The sequence below is a fragment of the Amyelois transitella genome, chromosome 12 (assembly GCF_032362555.1).
Source record: "Amyelois transitella isolate CPQ chromosome 12, ilAmyTran1.1, whole genome shotgun sequence".
Taxonomy (NCBI): Eukaryota; Metazoa; Arthropoda; class Insecta; order Lepidoptera; family Pyralidae; genus Amyelois; species Amyelois transitella.
Genome location: NC_083515.1, coordinates 8,136,670 through 8,163,315, shown reverse-complemented (window position 1 = coordinate 8,163,315; position 26,646 = coordinate 8,136,670). Strand labels below are relative to the sequence as shown.

At 35.0% G+C, this 26,646-nt stretch overlaps 3 protein-coding genes across 6 annotated transcripts; 1 reads left to right on the top strand and 2 right to left on the bottom strand.

The window, feature by feature from the left end:
- Positions 1 to 934: 934 nt before the first annotated feature.
- LOC106142480 (uncharacterized globin-like protein aq_211) lies at positions 935 to 4,078 on the bottom strand. 4 transcript variants are annotated; one of them, XM_013344246.2, is made up of 4 exons: positions 4,056 to 4,078; positions 2,781 to 2,940; positions 2,165 to 2,384; positions 935 to 1,836 (listed from the first exon to the last, which is right to left on the bottom strand). In XM_013344246.2, exons 2-4 carry the CDS (start codon positions 2,933 to 2,935, stop codon positions 1,708 to 1,710), a joined length of 504 nt encoding a protein of 167 aa, XP_013199700.1. In that variant the 5' UTR covers positions 2,936 to 2,940; positions 4,056 to 4,078; the 3' UTR covers positions 935 to 1,707. The 4 variants fall into 4 exon arrangements, with proteins under 4 accessions (XP_013199700.1, XP_013199698.1, XP_060802996.1 ...); XM_013344244.2 differs by lacking the exon at positions 4,056 to 4,078 and adding an exon at positions 3,708 to 3,866; XM_060947013.1 differs by lacking the exon at positions 4,056 to 4,078 and adding an exon at positions 3,397 to 3,658.
- Positions 4,079 to 4,451: 373 nt separating this feature from the next.
- LOC106142478 (deoxyhypusine hydroxylase) lies at positions 4,452 to 7,303 on the top strand. Its single transcript, XM_013344241.2, has 4 exons — positions 4,452 to 4,835; positions 5,144 to 5,464; positions 5,769 to 5,958; positions 6,343 to 7,303. Exons 1-4 carry the CDS (start codon positions 4,556 to 4,558, stop codon positions 6,461 to 6,463), a joined length of 912 nt encoding a protein of 303 aa, XP_013199695.1. The 5' UTR covers positions 4,452 to 4,555; the 3' UTR covers positions 6,464 to 7,303.
- Positions 7,304 to 9,154: 1,851 nt separating this feature from the next.
- LOC132902339 (uncharacterized protein K02A2.6-like) lies at positions 9,155 to 13,701 on the bottom strand. The gene is made up of 2 exons (XM_060946973.1): positions 10,197 to 13,701; positions 9,155 to 9,347 (listed from the first exon to the last, which is right to left on the bottom strand). The coding sequence occupies exons 1-2, from the start codon at positions 13,489 to 13,491 to the stop codon at positions 9,340 to 9,342; spliced, it is 3,303 nt and encodes a 1,100-aa protein (XP_060802956.1). The 5' UTR covers positions 13,492 to 13,701; the 3' UTR covers positions 9,155 to 9,339.
- Positions 13,702 to 26,646: the final 12,945 nt, after the last annotated feature.

Genomic DNA, 26,646 nt, shown 5'->3' with positions numbered 1-26,646 from the left:
TATTTATCAATTATTGAAAGATACGTAATTAAAATAGGTATCTACTGATTAGATTACATTATGGTAAAAACTTCAACTTAGTTCAAGTGCTTAATAAATAATGAAGTCAAATAATGTACTTAGGTGCTTGCGTTATAATATGTAAGTGTGTTTTGTAGGTATAAAAACAAGTAGTTGTAGTTAGTAAAAATATACGTAATTTAAATAGGTACTTATAAGTACTTCAAGTTAGTTCAAGTGTTAAATAAATAATTTTATTGAGGTAGGTAGCTGGCTAAACAAAATTCTAACAAATCAAAAGTATATAGGTAGGTATAGATTTGTTTACACGTTTTTTTACGTTTGTACTTAAGTTTTATCAAGTTATGTTAACCTCAAGGAAATGTATTTTTGGAATCGAGGAAAAAAATATCTTGAATACGAAAGGCCGAGGTTTAAAGGTCAAATCGTTGTATTCCATATGATAAACAGAATAGAAACCTGCCACCATTTGAATCCCAATGAACGTGGCGTTTCGGTCTTCCCGAGACCGTTGGTTTTGTAAACAAAGACGTGACTATATTTATGTGTGATGAAAATAATTATTAAATATATGTAATTATTTTTTCATCAATTTACGACTACGCAGTTTCGACACGGCATCGACGTAGCGGTATGTGAATTATACTCGTACCTACAGGTATGTGAATTTGTACTTCGAGAAGGCACTAGGCACACGACGGCGCTCGAAAGACGCCCAGTTTGGGGGCCCTAAATGTCCACCATCCTTGGGCGTGCAGCCATCGACTATTGTGACTAATAACTATTGACTCTGTCTACCCCGTAACAGATAAGAAGTGGTATGTAGTGGTAAGGTTTTAATCGGTCCTTCCATCATGGGACCGTAGAGTGGACGAGCTGTGGACGTATTCTGGTTAGAAGTAAAAATAAATAACATGGTTATATTTTTTAATCGCCACACCTCATAAAGATTATATTTTTAATATTAAATTAAATTTATACATATCTATGTTAAAATTATTTATTATTTACATAGATCAAAATAGTACTTATGATCAAGTAACTAGTATGAATGGATACCTACATTAATTTCAACGCTTATTACTTAGTTAAATTTGGAAGACTATTGTCAGTAATGTATTCTTATTAGCCTAAATATTTAAAGTGCGATTAAGTTATTGACCTGGACATAAAGTTTTTAAGGCGTGTGTTTATAACTGGTAGCTTGATCATAATTTGGTTATACCAAATCAATTACCTACATAATAATAATTATTACTATGTGTCTTTGTTTAATCATTTTCTTATAGATACTGATAAAAAAGCTACTACCAATGTCATAACTATTTATTTCATTTCTCATTAAAAATATATTGTATTACTATATAGATACAGATATATTTCAAAAGATTTGCACATACATAGTTACATGCAAATGTCATATGAATATAGGTAGCAAATCTAATGTGAACTGGAATAATTTATTACCTATTCCTATTTCTATGAAAATATCGACAACATATATTAATACATATGTAAGAATTGTTACCATTTTAATAATTTTGTGGGTTAAAATTATGTCATACTAACACTATCACTAAAATACAAAATATTCATTAGTCATGCATCTTCTGAATACTTACATCGATAAAATATCGTAACAAAAACACAGATTTTTATTTAATTATTAATAATTAGGTTATATCGTTATTCCTCCGCTATACTTTCAAAAAGTGGTTTGTATATGAATGTCATGAACCTGGTCCATGCTTCTATGACATCATTTCCGGCATGTAGGGACTCTCTCAGTGTGCCCAACAGTATTTGAGTTAGTGTCTGGAATAGATTAACATTTTGAATAATTATAAAGTGAAAGTAACTTTATAAGTTTGTTGGTTTGTTTAGTTTTTGTTTGTCTACTTAATTATAGAAGTTGAGTTTGTTCGAAATTTCAAATTAGGAAGGTCTGGCGAAAGTTCATATAAAGAATTCCATAAACTGACGGGCATTTAGTTTTAGTAAAAACCTTTAGTTTAAATTTTAAATCTCTGGACCTGCGGCTTAGGTTGTGCCTTCAAATTAACATGTTTTTATTTAATATTATTATGATACATTTCAAGCATAACTTATTAATTGTCGTATCGTGATGTATACAAAAACTTACATCAAAATGTTCTCTTCGTATATTCCTATGCGACTTTCCAAGTTTATACATGAGTGGAACCACGATCTCTGGTTGATTAAGATTGGTCACGGCCAGGTTCAGGTGAGACATGAAGTTCAGCACATGGGCTTTGAACTGGTTCTTCACCACCAGTCTTTCCTCGGGGAGCCCTTTGATGGTCGCGAAGAAGTCCTGGGTTTCAGGCACGGCGCGAAAGAGCCTGTAGGAGACAGTAATTTTCAAGTTACTTATAAATCTTGGTATAAAATTTTTGAAGCTTAACACTCCGTGAGGTTTTCTAAACACAGTTATCCAATGATGTAAATTATCTGAAAAAGCAGAATTACTCCGGGACATAGCTAGTAAATTAAGTTAAAGATTTTCTTATTGAAATAACTTACAATAAATCGACTTGACAAACATTAAAAACACAAGTACGCAGTGATATTGACGCATTATAAAAATAAAAATATTAATAATTAATTTCCATTATTTCTAGCCTTCCTTAATTGATTTTTCCACTGGGAAATTTTGAATCTAGGGTCCCCGTCTATTACCATAACTTACAAAAAATGCACGTAACAACTTTTTTTTATATCCACCTCTACCTATTTACTTGACAAAAAGTTCCATCCCGTTTTTGACGGGGTTGGCGTAGAGAAGAAGCCAGGTTTTCTTGATGAGGTGAACATCTCTCCTGGATAAGCCAGTCGCGCTATCTCGCTCTTCCGGGTCCCCTCCCCACCAGACGTAATTGAAGATTGCTGTCATGTGACCTGATAAAGCAGAAGAAATCTATAAGTTAGTATTACTAATTATCTACACATATAGTAATAAAAAAAAAATCTTGGAGTGTATTAGCGTTTGGCAGGGGTACTTAAATATTTTAAAAAGTACCTATTCAGCTAAAAAGTATTTTCACTCGCGGCCTACCTAAGAGCGCAGAGGAGAAAAATGTATTTATTTTCTTATTTATAATAATAAAAAAAAATATATAAAAAAATACTTCTAAATAAATTAGTAATAATAACCGAAACAATTTTGTATAGAGACTTATTGCCGAGTCAATTTTAATTCAATTCAATTTGGCTGTAGCGCTACGCCAAAGAGCTACGCGAACCGCGAAAGTTCTACGCACCGGTGCTACGCAAAACTCTACCGAGAAAGGCTACATATCCGACCTCGACAATTTCTACAAAGTTATTCTATGAATTTCTTTGTAATAAAATTACTTATAAGAAAAAACATTAAGGATTTTGAACTCCGTAAACGCAATTATAATTGATGAATTAATATTTGCCAGAGACATTAATTTAGAACCAAAGTAAGAACTTAGATTAACTCAAGGGAGTGAAGTCCCGGCCAAATGCAACACCACATTATGATGCGGCTCTTATACTTTATTATCGCTATGATTAACCATTAATTATCTATAGGTACATACCATGTTATTTATAGAACTAATTAGGTATAAGATAACTTGTACGATTATATTTTGTAAATAAAGATCCAACTATAATAAAAATAAAATAGAACTACTTACCTTAATCGTCTTGCACTTGCTTGATTACAATGTTCAGTATCAATGGATGGTCTAGCGGTCAAACCACTTACTCGGACGAGTGTAAACAGTTTACTGAATATGTATTTACCACATCACTGACTGAATCGTAGACATCGTTTGTTAGAAAGGATATCGAAGTAACATTTTTATGGCCGAGACACTCGAAAGTAAGTAGTAATAGGAGTATTAAGCTACAATAATAATTTTCACCATGGCTTCGCCCTTATTAATAGTAAAATATCATAGAATTAAAAAGAAAATTACATTATGACTGACATATATTTTTGAGACTAGAAAAATCGTAAAATAATAATATAATTTACTTACTTATCTCAATTTAGAAACATTTCATCATGTTTCCGGATAATTTCTTTGAAGCAGGAAACGAGGCTCAATAATCAAAAGCCCCGTAGCCTAAGACATTCGTCAAAAAAAGTTTCGTAGATGGAGACTTGTCAGTGACAATAGTGACATTAACACATACGGGATTGCCAACATAAGAATTTTATCCCCATGTTAAGGGAGTTTTAGTTTAAAAATAATCCATTTTAGAATTTTGTTACAACTAACATTTTTGTTTCATATTCGTAATAAAACTTTCAACTTGCTTGAAGGTGTGGGCTTCCAAAGCCTGAAATAACTTTTACTTTACTATTTTGGGGATATTCAGAAAAAGATTAGGGTAAATTTATCGTAAGTGTTGTCATACTACACATCGTGCACTGCATGTGTTGGAAAACAAGCCACAAACAAGGTAAACACTGTATGCATACCATTTAGTATTTCGTGTATTTTCGTGATAAAATTATTAAATTCAGTTCGATATAATGGCAGAAGTAAGTGAAAATGCTGTAAGGAATATCGGCAAGGTCTTAAATGATCCTTCCAGACCTATGAAAGAGCGTTTTAGAGCGCTTTTCACTCTCAGAAACTTGGGTGGGAGCACCGCTATAGAATGCATTAGTACATGTTTTGTTGACGAATCTGTGCTTTTGAAACATGAGTTAGCATATTGTTTAGGGCAAATGCAGGATAAAAAAGCTATTCCCATCCTCAGGAGTGTGTTAGAAGATAAAAATCAGGATCCGATCGTCCGCCACGAGGCCGGTAAGATTCACTTGTTAAGTGTTTTATCATCACGTATTTGATAAGATGATTACGGTACTTTATGATTACAATTATTGCATTTTAAAATTATTGTAAACTTGTAGTGAGTTAAAGGTATATAAAATATAAGACATACAGTACTCGAACCCTAGTTCTTCACTTCGAACCCTAGTTTTCATTTCATACAATTTCCTTGGATCTTACAAAGTAACAGCTTTCTTTTACCATTATTTTATTGCTGGATTGTATGCCTGTCATTGATGTTATGACAATTGGTGAAACTGATACAAATTATTTGTAATTTTCAGGTGAGGCACTCGGTGCAATTGGTGACCCTGATCTACGAACGCTACTAGAGAAATATAAAAATGACCCAGCGGTCGAAGTAGCAGAGACCTGTCAGATAGCTTTAGAACGGCTCAATTGGGTAGCTGGAGATGGTAGCAAAGAGAGTCTATCAAAAAGTCCGTATTCTTCTATAGACCCAGCTCCTCCGAGTGCGGATAATGATGTGGAGAAATTAACTGCTATTTTGATGGATGAAAGCAGGCAGTTGTATGAGAGATACAGGGCCATGTTCAGTTTGAGAAACATGGCAACAACTGAGAGTATTAATGCATTAGGAAAAGGTATTGATTGTTTTTTTTATTTTTAATATTTTTTATATAGTTTGTTTTCTTTTTAAGTGCATTATCAGCTGAAATGTTATTTCCTGTTTTACTGCTAATGAAAAGAAAAGGTGCAAGTGATGATTTATTAGTTTTCTATATTCTATATAATTAATAAAGCAAGTTCGACTTTGTGTTCAAGGGCCCTACCACATAAAAAATATAGCCAGGATAAACACCAGTGGATGTGTTCTCTGCCAGAAACTTCACAATATTTGATATAACCTACACATTACAATAATATTACTTTTTCTTCAAATTCTAGGATTCCAAGCAACCAGTGCCCTATTCAGACACGAAGTAGCATTTGTATTTGGTCAAATGCAGGATGAGAGGAGTGTGCCATTCCTCATAAAAACATTGGAAGACACAGCGGAGCATGAAATGGTTCGGCATGAGGCAGCAGAGGCTCTTGGCTCTATTGCCACTGAAGAATGTACTGCAGTTCTGAAGAAGTAAGTAAATTATTTTTATTAACCTATGTAGTGCTCTATTTATTGTTGTGAGGTTCCTGGTATTTTAGAAAATGACCACTCCATAAAATACCAACAAGTCTTAATTCAAATTATGTTAGGTACCTCTAATAACCGGGTCATGGTAGACAGAGGGGAGTTATTTAGTGTAATAGTAATAACTACATATCCACTCCTGTTTAATGGTTTTAGATGGATCCTGGGTTTCTCCTTGAAGGACAAAAAGTCAACTTTCTATTCACGTAAACTCAAAAATTTTATGCCTATTCTTCGGTTTGGTTAAAATCGGGAAACTGGGAATTAGTCGTTAGTATGGTATATACACATTGTTATGGTAAAGTAATATGTATATTTTGTTTTTTTCAGATATCTAAAGGACCCCCGGCCCGTGGTCCGGGAGAGCTGCGAAGTAGCATTAGACATGTCGGAGTACGAGAATAGCCCGGAATTCCAGTACGCCAATACCTTGCTCACAGTACAAGGGTAGCTTTCTATCTATGCAAAAATCGTAAATATATAGACGCATCGGGAACCGATGGATGGTTCGCATCGTTTCGACCGTCGCGTCACGCGAATTTAATTCATGTGAAAAGCCACGATGTTAACAAAATTATTTGTATTAGTACTTCTGAATTTACACTCATGACAACTTTGGTGAAATAACTAATGACCAAATAAACGTTGGTGAAATAATAACATCACTAAACAAAATTAAATCACATTATATGGCACATCTTTTAATCTTGTATTCTTTTTAATTACGGCATTAATATTAAAAATGATAATTCACGTAAGCATTATAGGTTATCATCATATTTTGATGCTAGAAGTATTTTATAATTTTAAGTGTCTAGGTTTTTATTAGGGTTTTCCAATTCCTTAAAAAAATATCTTTCCCAATTTATACACACAATAAATGTAGACACAAGGTTTTGCCCAGAGCAGAGCCTTCGGGAATTAACAAAAATACTGTTACCGCCTTGTAGGTAGTAAAGGCAGACCTAATTTTTTTGTAGCCAGTGTCCATTTTATGAAACATAGGTATATCATTTCGGATAGTATTAGGGTGCCGAACATAAACTCTTCATGGGATTATTTCATGCAATTGTATAACAACACAATTAAGTCGCTTATTATGCTAATTTTTGCAAAACTCTTCTCTTCTTTTAAACTTATTATTGGAAACCGTTTTTTATCCTACTACGACAGAAGAGATTTGTTCTAAAATCTACCTAATATGCGTGTATTAATAAATAGTTTTTATACTTTATCATAATAAAATTGACGAAAATATTTTTATGAAATAAATTCATTGTTACTTGTTAAATTGTTATTTTATTTCTTTTTATCTTTAAATATCAAGAGCATTTTTTTCTTAAACGAGCTGAAAATAATGGGCCGAACGAAAACCTATTTCTATACCTAGCGTTTTTTTTATTAGAGGTTTAAAACTACTTACATTTTTATGTCAAATTGCGTTACATTATACTATAGCGATAGGTGCATGAAATCGTTATTCTTTAACAGTTATTGTGTAGTAAATGCATTGTTTGAAAAATGTTACAAGAATTTATTGGCGATAACGCGTTTTTGTGAAACACTATGGACAAGTAATGTATTGGTTTTCAGTGAAATGTTTTCTATTTACAATAGCCTTCTCGGTAAGATATAAAGTTAATCCTGAAAAGTTTTTTTTAAAATGTAACATTCGAAATAATACTAGTCTTTTTATTTTGCATGTCAATTATGACATTCAATTCACAACTTTACAATTGCGAGTCCGCAGCTATGCTAAGGGCCTTAATCCAGCCAGTAACATTTCAACTTATATTATTGCTAAAGTAAGTTTGTTTGTTTGTTATCTCTTCACAGTTAAATTACTAAACTGATTTTGTTAATTTCTATTAATAAAGGTTCGGGCCTTGTAGCTATTCGAGTATTACAGTTAGCCGCGAGCTGCGAAGACTATTGTTATTAAAGTGCCTGACAATACAATCAAGAAAGGAAATATTTTTTTTTTAGCTTGCTGACGAATTGGATAAAGAACGTGAATCTTTCATTGGTCTCGCTCGTTTAGTGCCCTTTAGTGCGTCCACTGCAGATATAATTAGGGTACTAAATACAGAAGTTAAACGACACCTAAGAGGCGACAGAGAAGTGAAGAGATATTTCAAAAGATATGATTCACCGTTTGTCGAAAATTCGAGGAAACAATAACTAGGTTTAATGGTTTAAGCGTATATAAAGTTTATGATTAAATCCCCCTTTGTATATTTATTTACCTTCTTAAATTCCTTCATAATTTTAATTAGTTGACAGTACGAAGTTTGAAAATATACTTTTACCGAGAATACGTAATAAGTTTTACCAACAAACCAGAAATTTAGGAATTTTGATTTTTTTGTTTCGCTTTTTTGTGGTTGCAATTGTGCTGAAATGGGAGTAGGTCGTAGTGGCTTTTTTAATAACTAATGAACAGAAGATTCTACTCCGAAGAAAGAAAACCAAAGTACATAGGTAGGTGGGTAAAGTGTTTTGTTTTTTAAAGAAACTGGTAAAACGGTTATTTTATTGTCATTATCTCCCTTCAGCTATTGAAAGGTGCATTTCATATGCACAATTAATAAGATAACACTAAAATATGAAAAACTATGATTATATTAGTGTTGTTCTTAATAAACAACAAATAAATGGGGTAAAACATTTTAATAAATTAAAAATGGTGTATAGGTAATATTGAACTAAGAGCGCCGTTGGTAAGATTCCCGGGTAAAATGTGTGATGCGCAGAAAGGCAATGACTATTTTCGAAGTTAGTTAGTTAGAATACATACCGATACATGCACTGCATGCAACATGCACACAACTGGATGTGTACCCATGATCGATCCAATACGGGTGAGGTTCTCCTGCAAAGGTTGCGGAGGTAAGACGAGAGTCGCTTCGTGTAAAAACCTGACTCACCTAATCTAGGATCTGTGGTCAAAAGCATACCCCGGGCTCCTCTCCAGAGTGGTGAGGATGCAACTGGGACTAAAGCCAGGAGGAAGGTGTATAATATTGTAGTAGTAGTTGTAATATCTGTATAAAGATAAATAAATTTTTGTTGTTCCATAATATATAGAGTTGCTGATATATTTATAGATATTTATAAATAATCATACAATAAAACCACAGGATAGCTTGGACACGAATGACATGTATTTTCAAGATGCGCGCGCATGGGACGCCGCACCACAGATAAACAAGAACATAACAAGAAAGAGTTTGTATAACATTTCAAACTTCTTTGAACATATATATCATTCCTCCACACTTATTTTAAGAACCTGTTGAAAATTATGTACATTAATCATAATACTTATTAGATACATTTAAACTAAAAATAACAACTTGTTAAATTAGTAGATATTAATTACAAATACTTTCTGTAATCAACCCGTGGAACATTTCGTCTAGGGCGAGTGAGAGTTTCCGGCGGATCTACCACCGTTGCATCGCTACTGACGCCCTGCACTTGCTCAGAACTATGCTCGGCTGAGGAGTCATTTTCAATTTCAATGATTCTCTCACTTTCCTCCTCCTCACAGTCTCTGCCAACTTCCCTGTCTCTATTATTTGTTACATGCTGAGGTTGTGAACTCATTTGAGTTTCATCACTTTGAGTTATCGCAGCCGGTTCTTGGGAAGAGACAGCAGTAACAGGACTCGAAAAAGAAACATCATCAAGCAGATGGCCATCAGCTACTTCATTCTCACCGCCGGTATAATTAAGCAGTTGATCAACATGCCTGATACAATATTCATCTAAACTATCTATAAAAATTTTGTACATTTTGTTACCTACTTTCTCTTTAATTATTCCTAGTTGCCAAGTTTCCATCCGCGCACTATACCATCGGCACCACACCTTGTCTCCTATACCAAACGATCGCCTACCCGGCACAGGCACTGAGCTGTGCTCTCTTTCCGATGGCAAAATAAGGTCGAGACGAGTACGAAGTTTACGACCAAACATTAACTTGGCTGGCGTTTCTCCGGTGGTACAATGCACGGCATTTCTATAATTGAATAAATATCCTAAAAGATGTTCCTGAATTTCGCACAGACTTAAATTTTCTTTAAGTATACATTTTAACATCTTTTTACATGTTCTGACAGAGTTTTCGGCTTGTCCGTTACTAGGAGGGTGGTAAATAGGTGACGTCATATATTTGATACCATTTGCTGAGCAAAATGACCTAAATTTGAGAGAATTTATTTTCGTGTCGTTGTCAGATACTAAGACGTCTGGAATACCAAAAGTAGCAAATAATACTTTAAGCTTAGTAATTAAAGCGGTCGTTGAAGTTCCATTGTGCATATACAAACACTCCAACCATTTGCTATGTGAATCCACAACCACCAAGTATACCCTTTGCCCTATAGTCATATAGTCGATGTGTATGCGCTGCCACGGGCGGGCGGCGGCGGGCCAGGGCGCGGGCGGGTCGCGCGGCGGGGCCCCGCGCGCCGCCACGCACGCCGCACACGCTCCCACCCAGCGCTCGATGTCGCCGTCGATGCCCGGCCACCACATTCTACTACGAGCATTACTTTTACTCTTGGTTATACCTAAGTGGGAATCGTGCAATTCCTGTAACATCTTATTTCTAAGCTTTGAAGGTATCACTATCCTATGTCCTCTCAAAAGACAACCATTCTCAAACTGCAAATCCGATTTACATTGGAAATACGGTAAAACAGACGTACAACTAATTTTTCTGGGCCAACCATACTGCAAATATTTTACTACAGTCATTATGGTTTCATCTTGTTGGGTCGCTAGTATGATATCTTTCAAGGCGGTAGCCGGTGACGCCGCGTCCAAAAATTTCAGGGCATAAAGACTGTCGACATCCTTACCATTTTCGTCGATTGACTTTACCTGTAAAGGAGCGCGTGAAAAAAAATCTGCTACTGCATTGTTTTCGCTAGATACATATTGTACTGTATAATTATAAGCCGATAATATAATCGCATACCTTTGCAAACGCAAGGCTGTAGTTATCGGTATACCGGACTTATTGTTAAATATCGATACTAGCGGCCTATGATCCGTTTTTAAAATGAAAGGATCATCACGGCCATAAAGATACTGGTGAAATCGCTTGACGCCAAATATAATGGCGGTCGCCTCTTTTTGAATTTGGCTGTAATTTCGTTCGCTAGCCGCTAGGGATCGCGATGCATATGCCAGGGGCCGCTCGGCGCCGTCAGCAGCCCGCTGAGCCAGCACCGCGCCGAGCCCGGCCGGGCCGGCGTCCACGCTCAGCACGAGCCGCGCGGCGGGGTCGAAGTGCGCCAGCACGCGCTCCGAGGCTAGCTCGCGGCGCACGGCCGCCATGCTGCGCCGTTGTCGCTCTCCCCACTCCCACGGAACATCACTTCGCAATAGCTCGTGAAGAGGGTTCAATAATGAAGACGCATTAGGGATAAAATTTCTATAATAGTTAACTACACCTAAGAACCTCTTTACCTCACTGACGTTAGTCGGGTCTGGCGCGTTTAGAATAGCCTTCACTTTATCGGGACAAGTTTGAAGTCCTTCCTTGCTAATAACATAACCTAAGTATTGTACGCTTTCCTTGAAAAACTCGCATTTTTCTTTTTGAAGTCTTAATCCAGCATCATTCAGCCTACTCAGAACTTCGTGCAGTCTCTTTAAATGAATATCCGAATCTGATCCGGTTATACAAATATCATCCAACCAGACACTTACCCCTTTAATGCCTGAAAGCAACGACTCCATTGACTTCTGAAAAATTGCCGGCGCGTTCGCCAAGCCGTAAACTAAACGAGTATATTTAAAAAGCCCTTTATGCGTATTAATTGTAGTGAGATCCTGAGACGATTCCTCTAATAAAAATTGATTGTAGGCATTTTTTAAGTCAATTTTACTATACCGTTCACCACCTCCAATTTTCGCGAACACTTCCTCTATACGAGGTAACGGATATTTATCAATAATAAGATCTTTGTTTAATGTAATTGAAAAATCACCAGCAATCTTGACTTGACCATCGCTTTTTAAAACGGGAACAATAGGTGTAGCGTAGTCAGAATGGTTAACGGGAACAAGAATACCTAACTTGACTAATCTATCAATTTCTTGTTCTACTTTTTCTCTGAGAGCAAAGGGTACACTTCGTGGTTTAAAATATTTAGGATTGGAGTTATCCTTAAGCTGTAATTTAACTTTAAACTTATTAAACGCACCCAGCTCGTCACGCCACAAGTTCGAAAACTTTGCCAGTAATTGCTCTAACTCATTCTTATTTGTAACAGAGCATAAGCCGCTTGTTATCACTAAATTAAATGCAGACATAAAATCCCTACCTAATAGAGGAGGACCTCCATTTCTCACTACAAAAATCTTTAATTGCTTTTTTGTATTACTATAGAACACTTCAATAGTAAAATATCCTAACGGAATTATTTTACTTCCATCATATAGGCACATTCTTAAATAACTCTGGTGCAATTTATAGGTTGAAAAATATTTTTCATACAATTTCTCGGAAATTACGCTATTACCAGAGCCTGAATCTAATTCCATGGAAATAATTTTACCACCTAAACAAACATCAATCAAAATTGGCTTATCGGTTACATACCTCAAATTAAAATTTTGACATTCCTCACAATTCAAGGCAATGTTTTCAGGGGCTTGATATTCCATTGTCGAATTGCAATGATGAATCTGATGGTCGGACGATTTTTTAGCCGCTGTACACACTTTCTTCAGATGGCCTTTGACACCACATTTCTGGCATTTATAAGTCTTGTAGCGGCATTTGTCACTTGTGTGATTTTTTAATCCGCAAACCAAGCAACGACATGATATATCCGCTACGTCGCCGCGCGCCGCGCCGGGCCGCTGTTGATCGCCTCGGCCGGTTTGAAATTTTGCTCGCAGTATCGGCTCTTCCTTCAATATAGCAGATTCTTCTTTACACATGACTTTCGCCTGCTTAGCACAGGCCGCTTGCTCCGCTAACTCTATAGCCCTCGTCAACGTCAGCGTCGACGCATTTTGCTCAAACAACTTATCGCGTTCCGGGCCGGCGCCCAAGCCGAGGACGAAACGATCCCTCAGATTCGTTTCCAAAGCGGTGCCAAAGTCGCAATAGCTTGCCAGACCTCTCAGTCGCGCCGCCCAGTCTCCTAATTTCTCGCCTGGACTTCTACTAGCTCCGTAAAATATCGCCTTGTCAACAAATGAGCCTTGTCTTGGTTTAAAATGACTATCGAGTAACTCAATTAATCTTGTGAAACCTAATGTGTCCAATTCCAAGGGATACGCTAAATTACGCAACAAGCGATATGATTCTTCATCAAGATGAGTTAAAAGAATACCGCTTTGGTTTTCTTCCTTAACGCTGTTGATCTTTATAAATTGCGTCAACTTACCCTTGAATATAAGCCATTCGCTTACTTTGTGATCAAAAATCGGTAAGTTCCCTAGGAATGCCATTTTCCTTCAATATTGTGGATAAATTGATCCCATTCGTCGCCAAATGATATATTTATAGATATTTATAAATAATCATACAATAAAACCACAGGATAGCTTGGACACGAATGACATGTATTTTCAAGATGCGCGCGCATGGGACGCCGCACCACAGATAAACAAGAACATAACAAGAAAGAGTTTGTATAACATTTCAAACTTCTTTGAACATATATATCAGTTGCCTACGTAGGTAGATTTTCGAGTCAGTACAGTTTCATCGGCACATTCAACTCATTCATAATAAAAAGTGCTGTATGCAGATTTCGAAAATATACACCATATATTATTCAACCGTTCCGTCGCAACACCAATAACAGAATGAGTTACTGCGGTACTGCGGTGAATATTAACTATCTTTTCTCCTTTATTTTAAACTAGCTGTGGCCGCAACTTCGTCCGCGTGGAATAGTTATTTTGGACATCATTGAAGCCCTCAAAAATGAAATGAATTATTTTCCCCGTTTTTTCACATTTTCCATTAGTTCTTTGCCCCTTATAAGTAGTTGCAGCGTGATGTTATATACCCTAAAGCCAAAAAGAATTTTTCAATTCGAACCAGAAATTACAGAGATAAGCGCGTTTAAACAAACAAACAATCTCTTCAGATTTATAATATTAGTATAAATATATTTTAAATATTTCATCGAGTAAATCAATTGGTGCAATTGATTAAGGCAATCAATATCACAGACTTATACATATCTACATGCTTACATATAATCACGACTATACCACTTGTGGGGTAGACAGAGCTAACAGTCTTGATAGGCCACGATCAGCTGTTTGGCTTAATGATAGAATTGAGATTCAAACAGTGATAGGTTTACGACATCCATGGGAACGAGATGGAGTGGTCCTGGTTACCACACGGCACTAGTACTAACCTACTCATAAAAGTATTATTAGTTACTTATTGGCAATAAAAAATGAGGGCGTCGGTGGTCGAATCGGTAAGACGCCCGGTTAAAATTAGTGATGCACAGAAAAGCGCTGGAATCCCACCTCGGCCATGTACCAATGACTATTTTCGAAGTTATGCACATTAGTTTGTATACTAACCGATGCTCTAAAGGTGATCCCAAATAAATTCCATCCAATTACAGCTAAAACAAATGCGAAAGTGTATTTGTATATTTGTTTGTCGGCGCGGCTTTTGGTAAGGAATGCATTGGAATTAAGGTATATGAAATCTTCTAATCAGTCACAATAAACCCCGTATCAGAATACTAAATACTGATAAATTCTAACCATGTTTACATGCAATGGGCTCATTGCCAAGCCTTGCCACCGACTGTCTCATGATTTATGTACTTACTCAAACGATTCGTACCGTAGGTAGGAACCTATTAATTTAACAAACCTGAAGGCAATTGAAGTCATCCTGAGGAAACCTGCATATTCTACATAACATTTGTACATTGAACAACAGAATGTGCAATTATGAGCCAATATGTAAAGGTGTAAGCGACGTGCTCACTTCAGTCCTCCTTTGTAAAAATAAAGTTATAAAATTTTAGATTGTACACATTTATTGCTATATTTAATAAAAAAATTGTTGCTTTTTGAAAGCGTGGCGCGCAATATTGTTTATATTTTGGTTAAAAAAAGTTAACTGTTTATTAACGGTGACGCACGCTCGTGCCAATTTTAAATTTGGAACTGTCTTGGTCCGCACGCATAGAACCAAGCGCTGTTTTCTCTGCGTTAGTTTGAATTATATATCAGTCTATTCTGTAAAAAATATTTTTTTTTACAGAATAGACTTTTTGAACCACACGTTGGTGTTTTACCGGACCTGATCATCCATCCTTAACAATAGGTAAATTTTTCCTTCATGGTTGATGGTGAATATCACGATGGTACTCGTAGTAGACCAATACGTCCTTGTCAGAGGACGTCCGTCCATTAACGCTAGGGTATTAAGGAAGATAGTCATTTAAAAAGGCAGATAAAGTTTTATGACATTATTCATGAAATGTTTTGAATTCACTCCGTTCGGAAGCATCTGTTTTATACATATGTAGGAATGGAAATAAGGTTTTATAGCACTTTTTCCAATACGGCGTTTAGAGTAAGACTGTGTTCTTGGCGTAATCCAATCTTTTATTTATATGTACCTTCTTTGGAGAAATCCTATGTTGAACTATATAAGAAGGGGTGCATTACACCGTATTAATATACAAGTTAAAAAGAAACTACAGAATTTTTTTTTTAATCTGCTCATCTGTTGCTTTCTTTTTTTAAATTAGATCTCACCATTTACGGATTTTAGAACCGATTTAAGTAAAGGGTTTTAATACGAAGACAAATATTGGAATTTGAGATACTGTGCTTCTCCGTGTCCTTAGCACTAAATGGTCCGATGATTGGAGGCAGTTAACTAGAGGATCTATCTACATTTTAATAATTTCAGTGCTGATTTGGTTTTTCAAGTAGCAACCCGCCTCGGTTCGCACAGGTGCATTTATAGATAAAAACGTTCCTCGAAAAACTCTCTTTCCAATATTTCAAACAGGAATAAAAGAAATATTATATCATGAACTAACACAAAAAAAAAACTCTATTTTTTCTGTATATACCGGTGTGACAGGCGGCCGCGATTCGGGGAAAATAAGGCTCAATAAGGCTTGCAATTGGCGGCCGATGTAAAATGCAGCATCAGCCACTGCCGCGTCTGAAATCTTGGCTTTTATCTGTTACTAGCTGACCCGCGCAACTTCGTTTGCGTGTATCCCGCTACTTCGACAAATACAGTCAACGCACCAACACATATTGGATACTAATTTTCAATTCACAATAACTTCTCTTTCCCTTAACCGCGTTTAAAATATTAAAATGTTTTTTGGTTTCTGTGACTCTTCTTTGATCGCCCCCCCTATCAGTTTTTGGAAAAAATATTTAAGTAATGTACAGATTTTTTTTTGTCTTATATGTATAGATCAAAGTCGTAGTACCTACTTTTTAATATTATTTATTTTTTATGTACCGTTTTTATAGGGACGCTGCCCCCGCCGCCGCGGCCGGCCCGTACCGTGCCGCAATACTAATATCGTGATATCTCCTAAACTATATGTCTAAATAACACACTGTTAACTGCAAAAATAATCTAAATTAAATGCTCGTGATGATGAACTTACTTATTTTGATAAGGATATATGTATTATTGGTTATATCACCAGTTAAACATCACCCAACGAATTAAATGTTTTTTTAATACAGAAAAGTAGTTTTTGTGACTTAAATAAAAAAGCTGGATATATGTCATCGCGGACTTTTTTGTAGAACTAATAAAGACCAATGTTTTTGCTATACATTGTTCTTACTTGTATCCAACGGTATAAGCGGCGCACGCACAAATGCAATCTTCAATTAGATTTTTTTTCTGACTTCTTGGACATAAATCGCTATAACTCAGCTAATATAGTTTCAATGTATTTCAATTATATATAAAAACCTGTCGGAGAAAATACTCTTTCTATTAGTGAAAACCGCATCAAAATCCGTTGCGTAGTTTTAAAGTTTTATGCATACGAAGGGACTACAGACAAAATGGGCGACTTTGTTTTATACTATGTAGTGATGAGATAGATACTTTCTCTTCTTATAGATATAGAAATATATATAGATAGGAACCCTGTAAAATATTTTCCCATCTGGCATCTACATGTGGGTCGTTAAGACTGCATTAATACGATGTATTAAGGACCATTTTGCAACCAAAGGACTTTTCCATTGCAAATTCGATGATTAATTTCGGAATTAATAAAAAGTGATTAGAAGATGTTGACTTATGATATGACTTGCTACGAGTATCTTTTGCTTGTTGCTCCGCGTCATAAGTACTAAGGTAGTAAATACCTACTTCAAGCTTAATCTTTGCAAGTTTCATGAAAATCGGTTAGTAGTTTGACTAAGAAGTGGTAACAAACAAATAAACAAAACTTACTTAACCCAAAACCGACGCTCAAGCATTGCGATGCCTGTACAAACAGAGTTAAGAATATGGATTAAGCAAAAGAAGTACGCAGGGATCCGTGGCAAGTGGAAAGATATAGTCTCTGCCTACCCCTCTGGGCTTTCCCAGGCGTGATTGTATATATGAATAATATCACGAGTTCTGTAAACTAGACAGTGTTCTGCGGTGAAACTGTAAAGTTTTGCAAGACTATTTTACATTTTACAGACCGCACGTATTTTGCGTCGTTCCGCCTAACTTGTAAACTAGGGCTCTGGAGGTTTTAGACCATAATAATATCTTGCTAGACGTTCAAGACTACTCCATGGGAATATAAACTACCGGATATTAAAAAAGTAACGTCGCCATGTTACAACACATGATCAGTCTGTCTCGTAAATCAATACGGTATTAATCAAGTTTATACCTACATTAAAAAAAAATACGATGTTTAGCTCATAGTATTAGTTTGAATGAAAGCTACACTTTATGTATCCATAAACAAAAAGTGTAGCTAACAATAAACAATCTTGCTTTTGCGCACAAGAGAAACAATTAAGTCAATTTTTAAAGTTAAGTAACTTATTTTTTCATAGCAAATGCAAATGTTTCTAAAGATGCGATGAGATATTTAAAAATTGTTTCGAACGGGTAGCATTTATGGATATACTTCCTCAGTAAACCCATATAGGAACAAACACTTTATAATATTAGGGGACTTTACTTTATATTAAGTAGTGATAGTGATAAATAAGAACCGTAAAATTAAGTGGTTAAACTACAAAACATATGCCAAATAATGCTTTGCCTCATAAGGGAATTCTTTTTGTATGCAATATTATAAAGAATAAAACTAAAAAACTAGTTTGTTTAATTTGATTTCGTTGGATTTCGATAAGAGTAGCGTTGGCAAAAGTAATATGAATACTACACCAAGGTATTCAGTAATTTTCTAAGGTCTTTACTATTAATGTATAACCAGGGGTCCTATTATTTTGAGTCTAAAGGACAGTAATGAACTTGGAAAGAGAGGTCGAGCCTTAATAGAGTCCCTAACCTCCTTAATTTCAGCTCTAGTATGGAATTTATACTCGCGTATAATACCTTTATAGGGAGTACATAAGTGTTATTATTCTATGTAACAAGATTACTGAAGTTTAATTAAAGGAATATTCAAACATTTCGAGCTAAACTGCCTATTGGTCGGCTTAAATATAAGTTAACTAGCGTTCGTCCACGACGCCGTTCACTTGAAAAATACCCTATATCCTGTTCCATATTCCATATTATGTATGCAAAAATTCAATTTTCGCCATGAATACTAAATTGAACATAGAAAAACGGGTTTTAAGAAATGACTTTTGTGTTTTAGGTACCATCAAATTTTTCATGTAATTTTGAATGTTTCTGTTTCATTGTTTCGATTGTTAGATTTCTACAAAAGATTTATTTTTAAAATATATGTTCATTATAAAATATCCATTCATTTATATCATCACGTTATTATTTAACTTAACGCCTTACGGGGTAGACAATAGGCTAATAGCCAACAGTCTCATCAATGCCACGTTCAGCTTAAAGTTAAAGATGGAATTGAGATTCAAATAGTGACAGGTTGCTAGCCTACAACATGAATTCTAAAATATTTCCATTTTAAAATATACCCTTAAAATGTTTGTATTTGGTCGGTGCGGATTTATAAGTAAAGATGGCAAAATATTGAGTCTGAAACGAGCCCACTTTTCGACGGTTAATTTGGTACTTATTTACATAAAAGTGGTTACTTTGATTCCAGAATTTAATTTCAACTCTACTCTAATAAAATTTTACTAAGACCTCATTACTGAAACGGCTCGTCCAAATTTGAAGTTTGAATTTTTATGATAATTTATTAGTTGAGACGAGACTGGAATAAAAAAGTGTGTAAGTACTATAGCTCAATCCTTGTTGGCAATACTAATTTATTTTAGGTGTGGTACCTAAAGGTTTTAGACAAAATAATAAATTGTAAATACATCTATAAGAAAAAAGATTTAAAAATAAACACTTGAAGAACAGGAACTTTCCGCAGATCGTTAACAAGTTTGTGTAACAGAAATAAAACGGTTAGAAACGTTAAGATAAAGGAAGTTTTAAACGGTAGGTATCGGGCATGTTGTCGGTTGCAAATTACTAAGAGAAACAAAGGTTCTATTCCAAACTTCTTGTTAATTGAACAAAAAAAGTAGGGGCACTCTTTATTTTGTCCAGTCTTTTCTGTTTGGCAATGTTTATATGACCGCTACCCGCCAAAATTATAAGTTAGTTTTGTCAAAAATTGCCAAGCAATTGAAAATGTTAGACGTACCTGCACCAACATGGTTGAAAAGGCAATACTTTTAAATGAAAACAAATCACAAAAAATATGTTCGATGTTCTTATATTATCTTAAATCCCGATCTATCCATCTCTAATTAACTTGGGCAAAGAAAAATAGGATAAAAAATATTAATTTCTTACAAAAGGGAGCGAGACAACAATGAGATTGTAGTGTTATATCGACCTTTAAGTTCCATTCCTCATGTTTCCATTATCTTTGCTTCGTTACTTGCGTAAAACATCAATGATTTCGCAGGGAGGCTGATCTCTTCAATTTCTCAGGGACTTCCTCAGGGAGGAGAGCTGAAATATATTAAAAAGAATACACTGACTCGTTAATTGACTGACATATTAGATGATATGTCAGATTAAGAGATTTGAAATTTGCCATGACGGTTCCTTATGTTGTGTAAGCTGTGTGTAAGTTGCGTGTGTAGAAATTCCCGCGGGAAGGGAAATTGACGGGAATTTTCGTTCAATATGTGCGCGAATTTGTGTAAAACGAAAATATTTTCCTCTTTCTGTCGCAGTCAGGTAAAAGAAAAAGACCAATCAGAAACATACGCTCGCGAGCTTTGATGCCACAAACGGACACACACGTCAAACTTTTAATAATACCCTGTCGTATTTTCGTCGGTGGCCTCGGGGGTTAGAAGGAAATAGGTACCAAAAGGAATAACCGTTTCCGTTTATCAGCGAGCGACAGAAAGCGAATTTGCCAGTCTTTATTACGGGATTACGCTGTAATTACGTGCCAGACCAGTAGATACGGGGACATTTCTTTTTATTAGGGTTCCCTATGCTGGATACGTACTTAGCGTCTTGGATTACGATATTTTTATTAAGAGATGCAACTCTGTGGGAAGAAGTTAGATTTTTGTTAAGATATTTGTTTCCCATATATGTATTTTAGCACGGTCAGCTCGTATGGCTTAATGGTGATCTTCTGATTCAGATCCTACTCGTATTATGATATTATGAAATCTTCTAGCATAATGAAGAATCCCAAGCTTATAAGTTTTTCCCTTAAGTAAATTACATTGTAAATCTGCAAATATATTTTTTGCTTCCAGACAAGAATTGTATGTAAGTAGACGTTTTAAATTATACTTATTAAAATTGGCACTGCCAGTTCTAAAATATTTATACGAATAAGTTATCCATGATAGTGAATAACTTTCCACATTATAACAATTTAGTGACAGAGTTTTGGCGGAAGTTAGGTATCTATATTTTTCTCGACGTAGTCTATGTAGGTAATGGAATGCTATATTTTTGTGGCTTATAAGTTTGTGGCTAATAATATTAATTGTCATGTATCTTAGATACGGCATAAAACGTTCGTGTGTAGCCTTTCAGACTGTTGGCTCTGTCTACCCCGAGGGATTATTAGGGATGGAGACGTGATTATAATGTTAAAACCTTGCTTTTACTGTCAGATCCACAAATTCAGACCAATGGCTGAAAATGCAATGGAATTAGAGTTATATCGGTTGTCAAGTGGTTAAGGTATCGGATTCAAATAAGTTGCTCGTTCTATAAGGTTCGAATTCTATCGCGGATTTCAAAAATAAATCTACATCTACACTAATATATAAAGAGGAAAACTTTGTTTGTTTGGTTGTAATGAATAGGCTCAATAACTACTGGACCGATTTTAAAAATTCTTTCACCATTCGAAAGCTACATTATCCACGAGTAACATAGACTATATTTTATTTTGGAAAAAAATAGGGTTCCGTAATATATTTGAATTTTTCGGACACAAACTGAAAAAAATCAACCAAAAAGTTACTTATTTTGCGTACGCTGTCTAAACTACAAAAGATAGAACCATAAAATGTTTTAATTAATTGTAGATCTTATAAATATCTACAAAAAAGTCCGCGACACACTATACCTATCTATGTCGAGTGAGGCACAACAACCACATTTTTATTTAAAAATCTTGAATTTTTTTTTGGTCTACATTTAAACGCGTTTTTTTACTCATGCTATTAATCCTTATCAAAATAAATAATTTCATCAATAAGAACAGTTTATGTAGATAATATTTGGTCTTTGTTGAATGATTAAAATTGGACGTTTGGTTTTGAAGTTGTGGTGAAATTAAAATATTACGATTTCTGCTGCACGGCCCGTTGCGAAGTGAGCAAGACTTAGCCGCTTTGCTTTCCTTTAGTTAGTTCTAATAGAGATATATTTAGTATCAGCTGTGCATCCGTGCGAAGCCGGGGCGGGTCGCTAGTATAATATATATTCAAATATCTCTTCGAATAGTACCATTGAAGTTTTGCACCTTGCTTTCCATTTCTGAACTGGCCCGGAACCATTACAGTGTAGGGTGCAAAGATGAGAGATAGTACCACTGCAGTTCTTTCTCTAATTTGACTAACTTTGAATTTCCTAATGCTTGTCAAAGAAATGTGACAAACTACATATTTCATTCATATGATGAATACGATTTCAATAGTAAGGCTTGCAGATGGGTACGTCGGAAAAATCTCATAATAAAATGTGGGTTTCGCAAAGCTTAATGAGGTTCCACAAATGAGGTTAAAGGAATTCAATACTGAGATGCTTTAATGAGCAGATAAATCCCATGGAAGATGGGAACTACGCAATCAGTCTTATCTTACGAATGGCCGCCCTATTACGTATACCACAAGTAGTTTACCGCGGTTTCATCTGACATTGTGTGAAAAGTAACACATGTTGTGAGAAGGTTTGGCAAAGTTTTTACGGTCTGAACATTGCCTCACAGTTTATTTAGCGTCAGTGGTCACAAGTGGTACAAAAGTATTAACAGGTTTTTCTCAAATCTCACGGGAACTATAGTTACACCCGGATGAAAGGTACCCGTATGTTTATATGCTTTCGTGATTTTTAAGAAGATTAATTTAGTAAATAACCCGTGAAGTAACAAACTAACAAACAAACAAAGACATAAACTTACTTTCGCATTTATAAGTTGATATAAACGTTTATAAAATTTCAATTTCGCAGAAAATTAGTATCTAAGATTAATGATAAATATTTCTAATCTTACAAATTAGGGCTGGAGTTAATGAATCATTGTGATAAATTAATATAGAAAATTGATTGATTCATCGCACAATGATAAAATCATAGACGGGAAGGTATTTGTAGAAGATATAGGAATCATTAACTTGAGGAGGCGAGCCTAATATTCAGGTGGACCACAAAATACTTTCTCGTTGAAATTAATTAATCCAAGCGGATATTTGCAGAAGTTCTCATGATTCGAAAGAAATAAATTACTTTTTTTATTGGCGTACCTAAGTAGGTTCTAATAAAGGATTATTATTATGAGGTTTTTTCAATCAAGATTATTTTATTATGGCAGCACTACTTTAGGGCCCGCTCAAGCACAGTGCACAGTATAAAAGTAGCTTAATAATAAACAAGCAAGCGAAGCCGCAGGCGGATGTTAGTGCGATAAATGCAAAAGTTTGTGCGTATGTATGTTTGCTAATCTCTCACGCAAATTCCACTGAACAAATTTGAGTAAAACCTTTATTTAAACGTATAGCCTTATAATTAAAACGGATGAAGCGCTAGTACCTAACCTTAATAAAATACTGTGATTTTTAGTCTAAATTATCTCCTCTGAAACACTATAATAAAGGGAAGAACTGAAAAAAACCTCAAATAAAGGCGACTAAAGGGAATCCTTATTTTGTATTGCGATAGAAATCGGCCCTGTTTTGCCCCGAGGACAACAAACTGTTTTTTCCCTCCTTTGTCATTCATTCTTAAATAGAGTGACCAAATGTAAGGTTTTATTCGTACAAATACAAATAAATACAAATCTCTTGCGGATACACCGGTTAAAAAATGTTACAGTCATTTCAGTATCACTGAGACCTGTTTCTAGTGATAGGTATTACTATAGTAAATAAAATATATAAAACCCAAGTTTTTATCTCAGATCTTACCGATAATTTTTAGTTCTTAGTCTGAGTGAGTAAGTGACTGGTGAAAAATAAATAAAGTCGATCCCAAAAATTCTGTACAAAAATGATTTATTTTACAAACTCGGTTTATTATAAAAATGTTTTCTTCCGTCAGTTTTCAGAGTGACCACTTAGGTAAAAACTGACGCAATTATTTTTTTTTATGAACATTAACGCTTAGGAAGTCACTTGCATAGACTTTTAGAAATATATTTTTTTTTCTTCACAATTTTTGGATACCCTATTTTCTACCTCTCAATCCGATATTAAAGCTTCAAAGACGTGATCATTTTGTGCCGATGGACTAAGAATTTTATATCAAATTCTCTACGTTGGATTTTATGAGAATTTTCTTAGTTTTTGGGAAAATTATGTTCAAACATATCTAAAATGAATACCTGGACTATGAATATATTAATGTGACGAAATAATATTTATACTTTATGAACTTTTGGTTGTTTTACCGCTCAGATTATTTTCCAATGATGGCGTCTGACGCCTTCGTGGCGCAGTGCGCTTGGTCTCTCACACGGTAACAGGGTTCGATTCCAAGTCATGTCTAGTGAAAATCTAATGCAATGAAAATGTATTTTTTTTTATTTCGTCTGGGACTTGGTTGTTTATGTATTCAGATTCTTATATATGTAGTTAAGATTGTATCCTATTACGCAAGTTTCAAACACCTTGGGTAGCTCAATGTGATTTGTCTGGCATATTTATTTATTATCAATGTTTTTAAGATGCCGTATTTAGTGCCCTGTGGTTTTTGGTACCAATAGAAAAAAAAAAAGGACTACTCCATCTCTTACCAATGGATGTCGTAAAAGGTGACTAGGCGATAGGCTTATAAATTTGGGATTCTTCTTTTAGGCGATGGGCTAGCAACCTATCACTATTTGAATCTCAATTCTATCATTAAGTCAAACAGTTGAACGTGGTCTTTCAATCTTTTCAACGCAGTTAGATCTATTTACCCCGCAAGGCATATAGACGTCACTATATGTATGTATAAATCATTTTTAACGGAGGTAAAGGTAGCGAGATCACACTTGTCACTGTTCCAGTTTTTATTGCTTCATCAACATTTATTAATATTTTCATACATTGATTGGTTAAATTGTACATTTGACCTGTTTAATTTATTATATACCTATACAAATAACGTTTGGGACCAGACGGTTTTTGGAAACGCAATATCTAGATGAGAGCCATTATTTAAGGGCTTTGTATCTCTGATTAATCTGAACACAAATCTGCTATTCCATGGACGATTAGGACGTCTAGATCAGATTATATTTGTATAGCAATTTAGCTGAACAATGAAAATTTTCTGTTTAAAATTGGTTGCCATTTAAACTTTTTATTATTGCCTTCATTTGTATCTGAAATAATAATTGTTCGATTATATACATATTATACTTATACACATATTCATAGTTATATAGAATTAATGTAAAAGTGTGTTTGTTTATTTCCTTTTCACGCTTCATCTCCTTGAGCAATTGTATTAAAATTTAAAACAAAATTTAGCTTATAAATAATTAAAAGGCCGGAGAACCACAAAAGGAACTTTTCATCTCGGTCAAAACTAAAGTTCCTGTGGGATTTGATAAATACCTGTATTCTTTTCTAGGTTGTACTAAATTAGCGCGTGTAGGTGGCGCTATACTCACGCAGGCGAAGCTGCGGGTAAAAGCTAGTTTGCCATAATGAGAAATGTAAGCTGCGAAGTCGCGCGCATGTGTTGGTAAATAATGACTGAAATGAAAAAATTATTAACTCGAGTGCTAAGTCAATTCAAATTTAATATTTTTATCAACATTGTGGGAAATTTCAAACATCACTTTATAATAAATTGTCACATAAATTAATCTACTAATATCCAAAATTAAGACAAAGAATATATTCAGAAAAAACATGGTAGAGGAATCTTTGCCAATCACGTGAGTTTCGGGAGCAAAGCCTTTGGATTTAGCAACGAAATACAGATTTACAAGGAAAAGACACGAAAAGGGAAATAAATAAGCAATCACGAGACATCACGGACGGAAACGACGCACACTCTAAAATCGTATATATTTTATTCAACCCTCCGTAATATTACATGTTAGGGCAAAATAGACAAAATGGAGCGCAGGGGCTTTACTCTTAAATCCGCCTCGATATCGTCGTTACTTTATATACCTACCAAATATATATATATATATATATATTTCTAACATCCACATAATAATTTGACTGTACTAATATAAGCACTCAGTAGAAATTTAATATGATAAGGAAGATATATATATATATATATATATTTAAGTTGCAGGCTCATAGTGCATACACATTGCTTTCAACAAGTTAAGGAGGGGAACCTTTCAGACGGCTGATAGGATGATGACTACAATTTTTCATTATTTCATCATCCTACAGGCATTGGTTCTTAATTCTGCCCAGACCTATGACCTGGATTGTGTAAACCTCGTTAACATACGAAGCATCACCGGTCTGACCGCCACCTTTGCAGGGGAACCTTACCCATATTGTATTATGGTTACAGCCAACTAACGGTTAAATCACGATATTTTCTCATGTTAAGAGAGAAATCTTTCTTCCATTGTGACAACATAAACCTTAATTGTATGAAGAAGGATATCATCTGAGTTTCATAGTATGGCCGCTCAGATCTTTGTATGTAAGATTACGAAGCAATAAATTGTCTTGAGCAATTAGTATTGTGCTTCTCGTCAATGGAAGAAGCACACAAAAGGGAATTATGTACAGAATTGCCACAGAGAAGCTAACTTCATTCAAATGGCTCCAATTTGATTTGAA

Coding starts and splice junctions, on each gene's coding strand:
- LOC106142480 (XM_060947013.1), bottom strand. Junction 2,385..2,780: donor GGGATGGAACTTTTTGTCAA/GTAAATAGGTAG, acceptor TGTCTCCTACAG/GCTCTTTCGCGCCGTGCCTG. Junction 1,837..2,164: donor TACGAAGAGAACATTTTGAT/GTAAGTTTTTGT, acceptor AATCTATTCCAG/ACACTAACTCAAATACTGTT.
- LOC106142478 (XM_013344241.2), top strand. CDS start 4,556: ATGGCAGAAGTAAGTGAAAATGCTGTAAGGAATATCGGCAAGGTCTTA. Junction 4,836..5,143: donor GATCGTCCGCCACGAGGCCG/GTAAGATTCACT, acceptor TGTAATTTTCAG/GTGAGGCACTCGGTGCAATT. Junction 5,465..5,768: donor TATTAATGCATTAGGAAAAG/GTATTGATTGTT, acceptor TTCAAATTCTAG/GATTCCAAGCAACCAGTGCC.
- LOC132902339 (XM_060946973.1), bottom strand. CDS start 13,491: ATGGCATTCCTAGGGAACTTACCGATTTTTGATCACAAAGTAAGCGAA.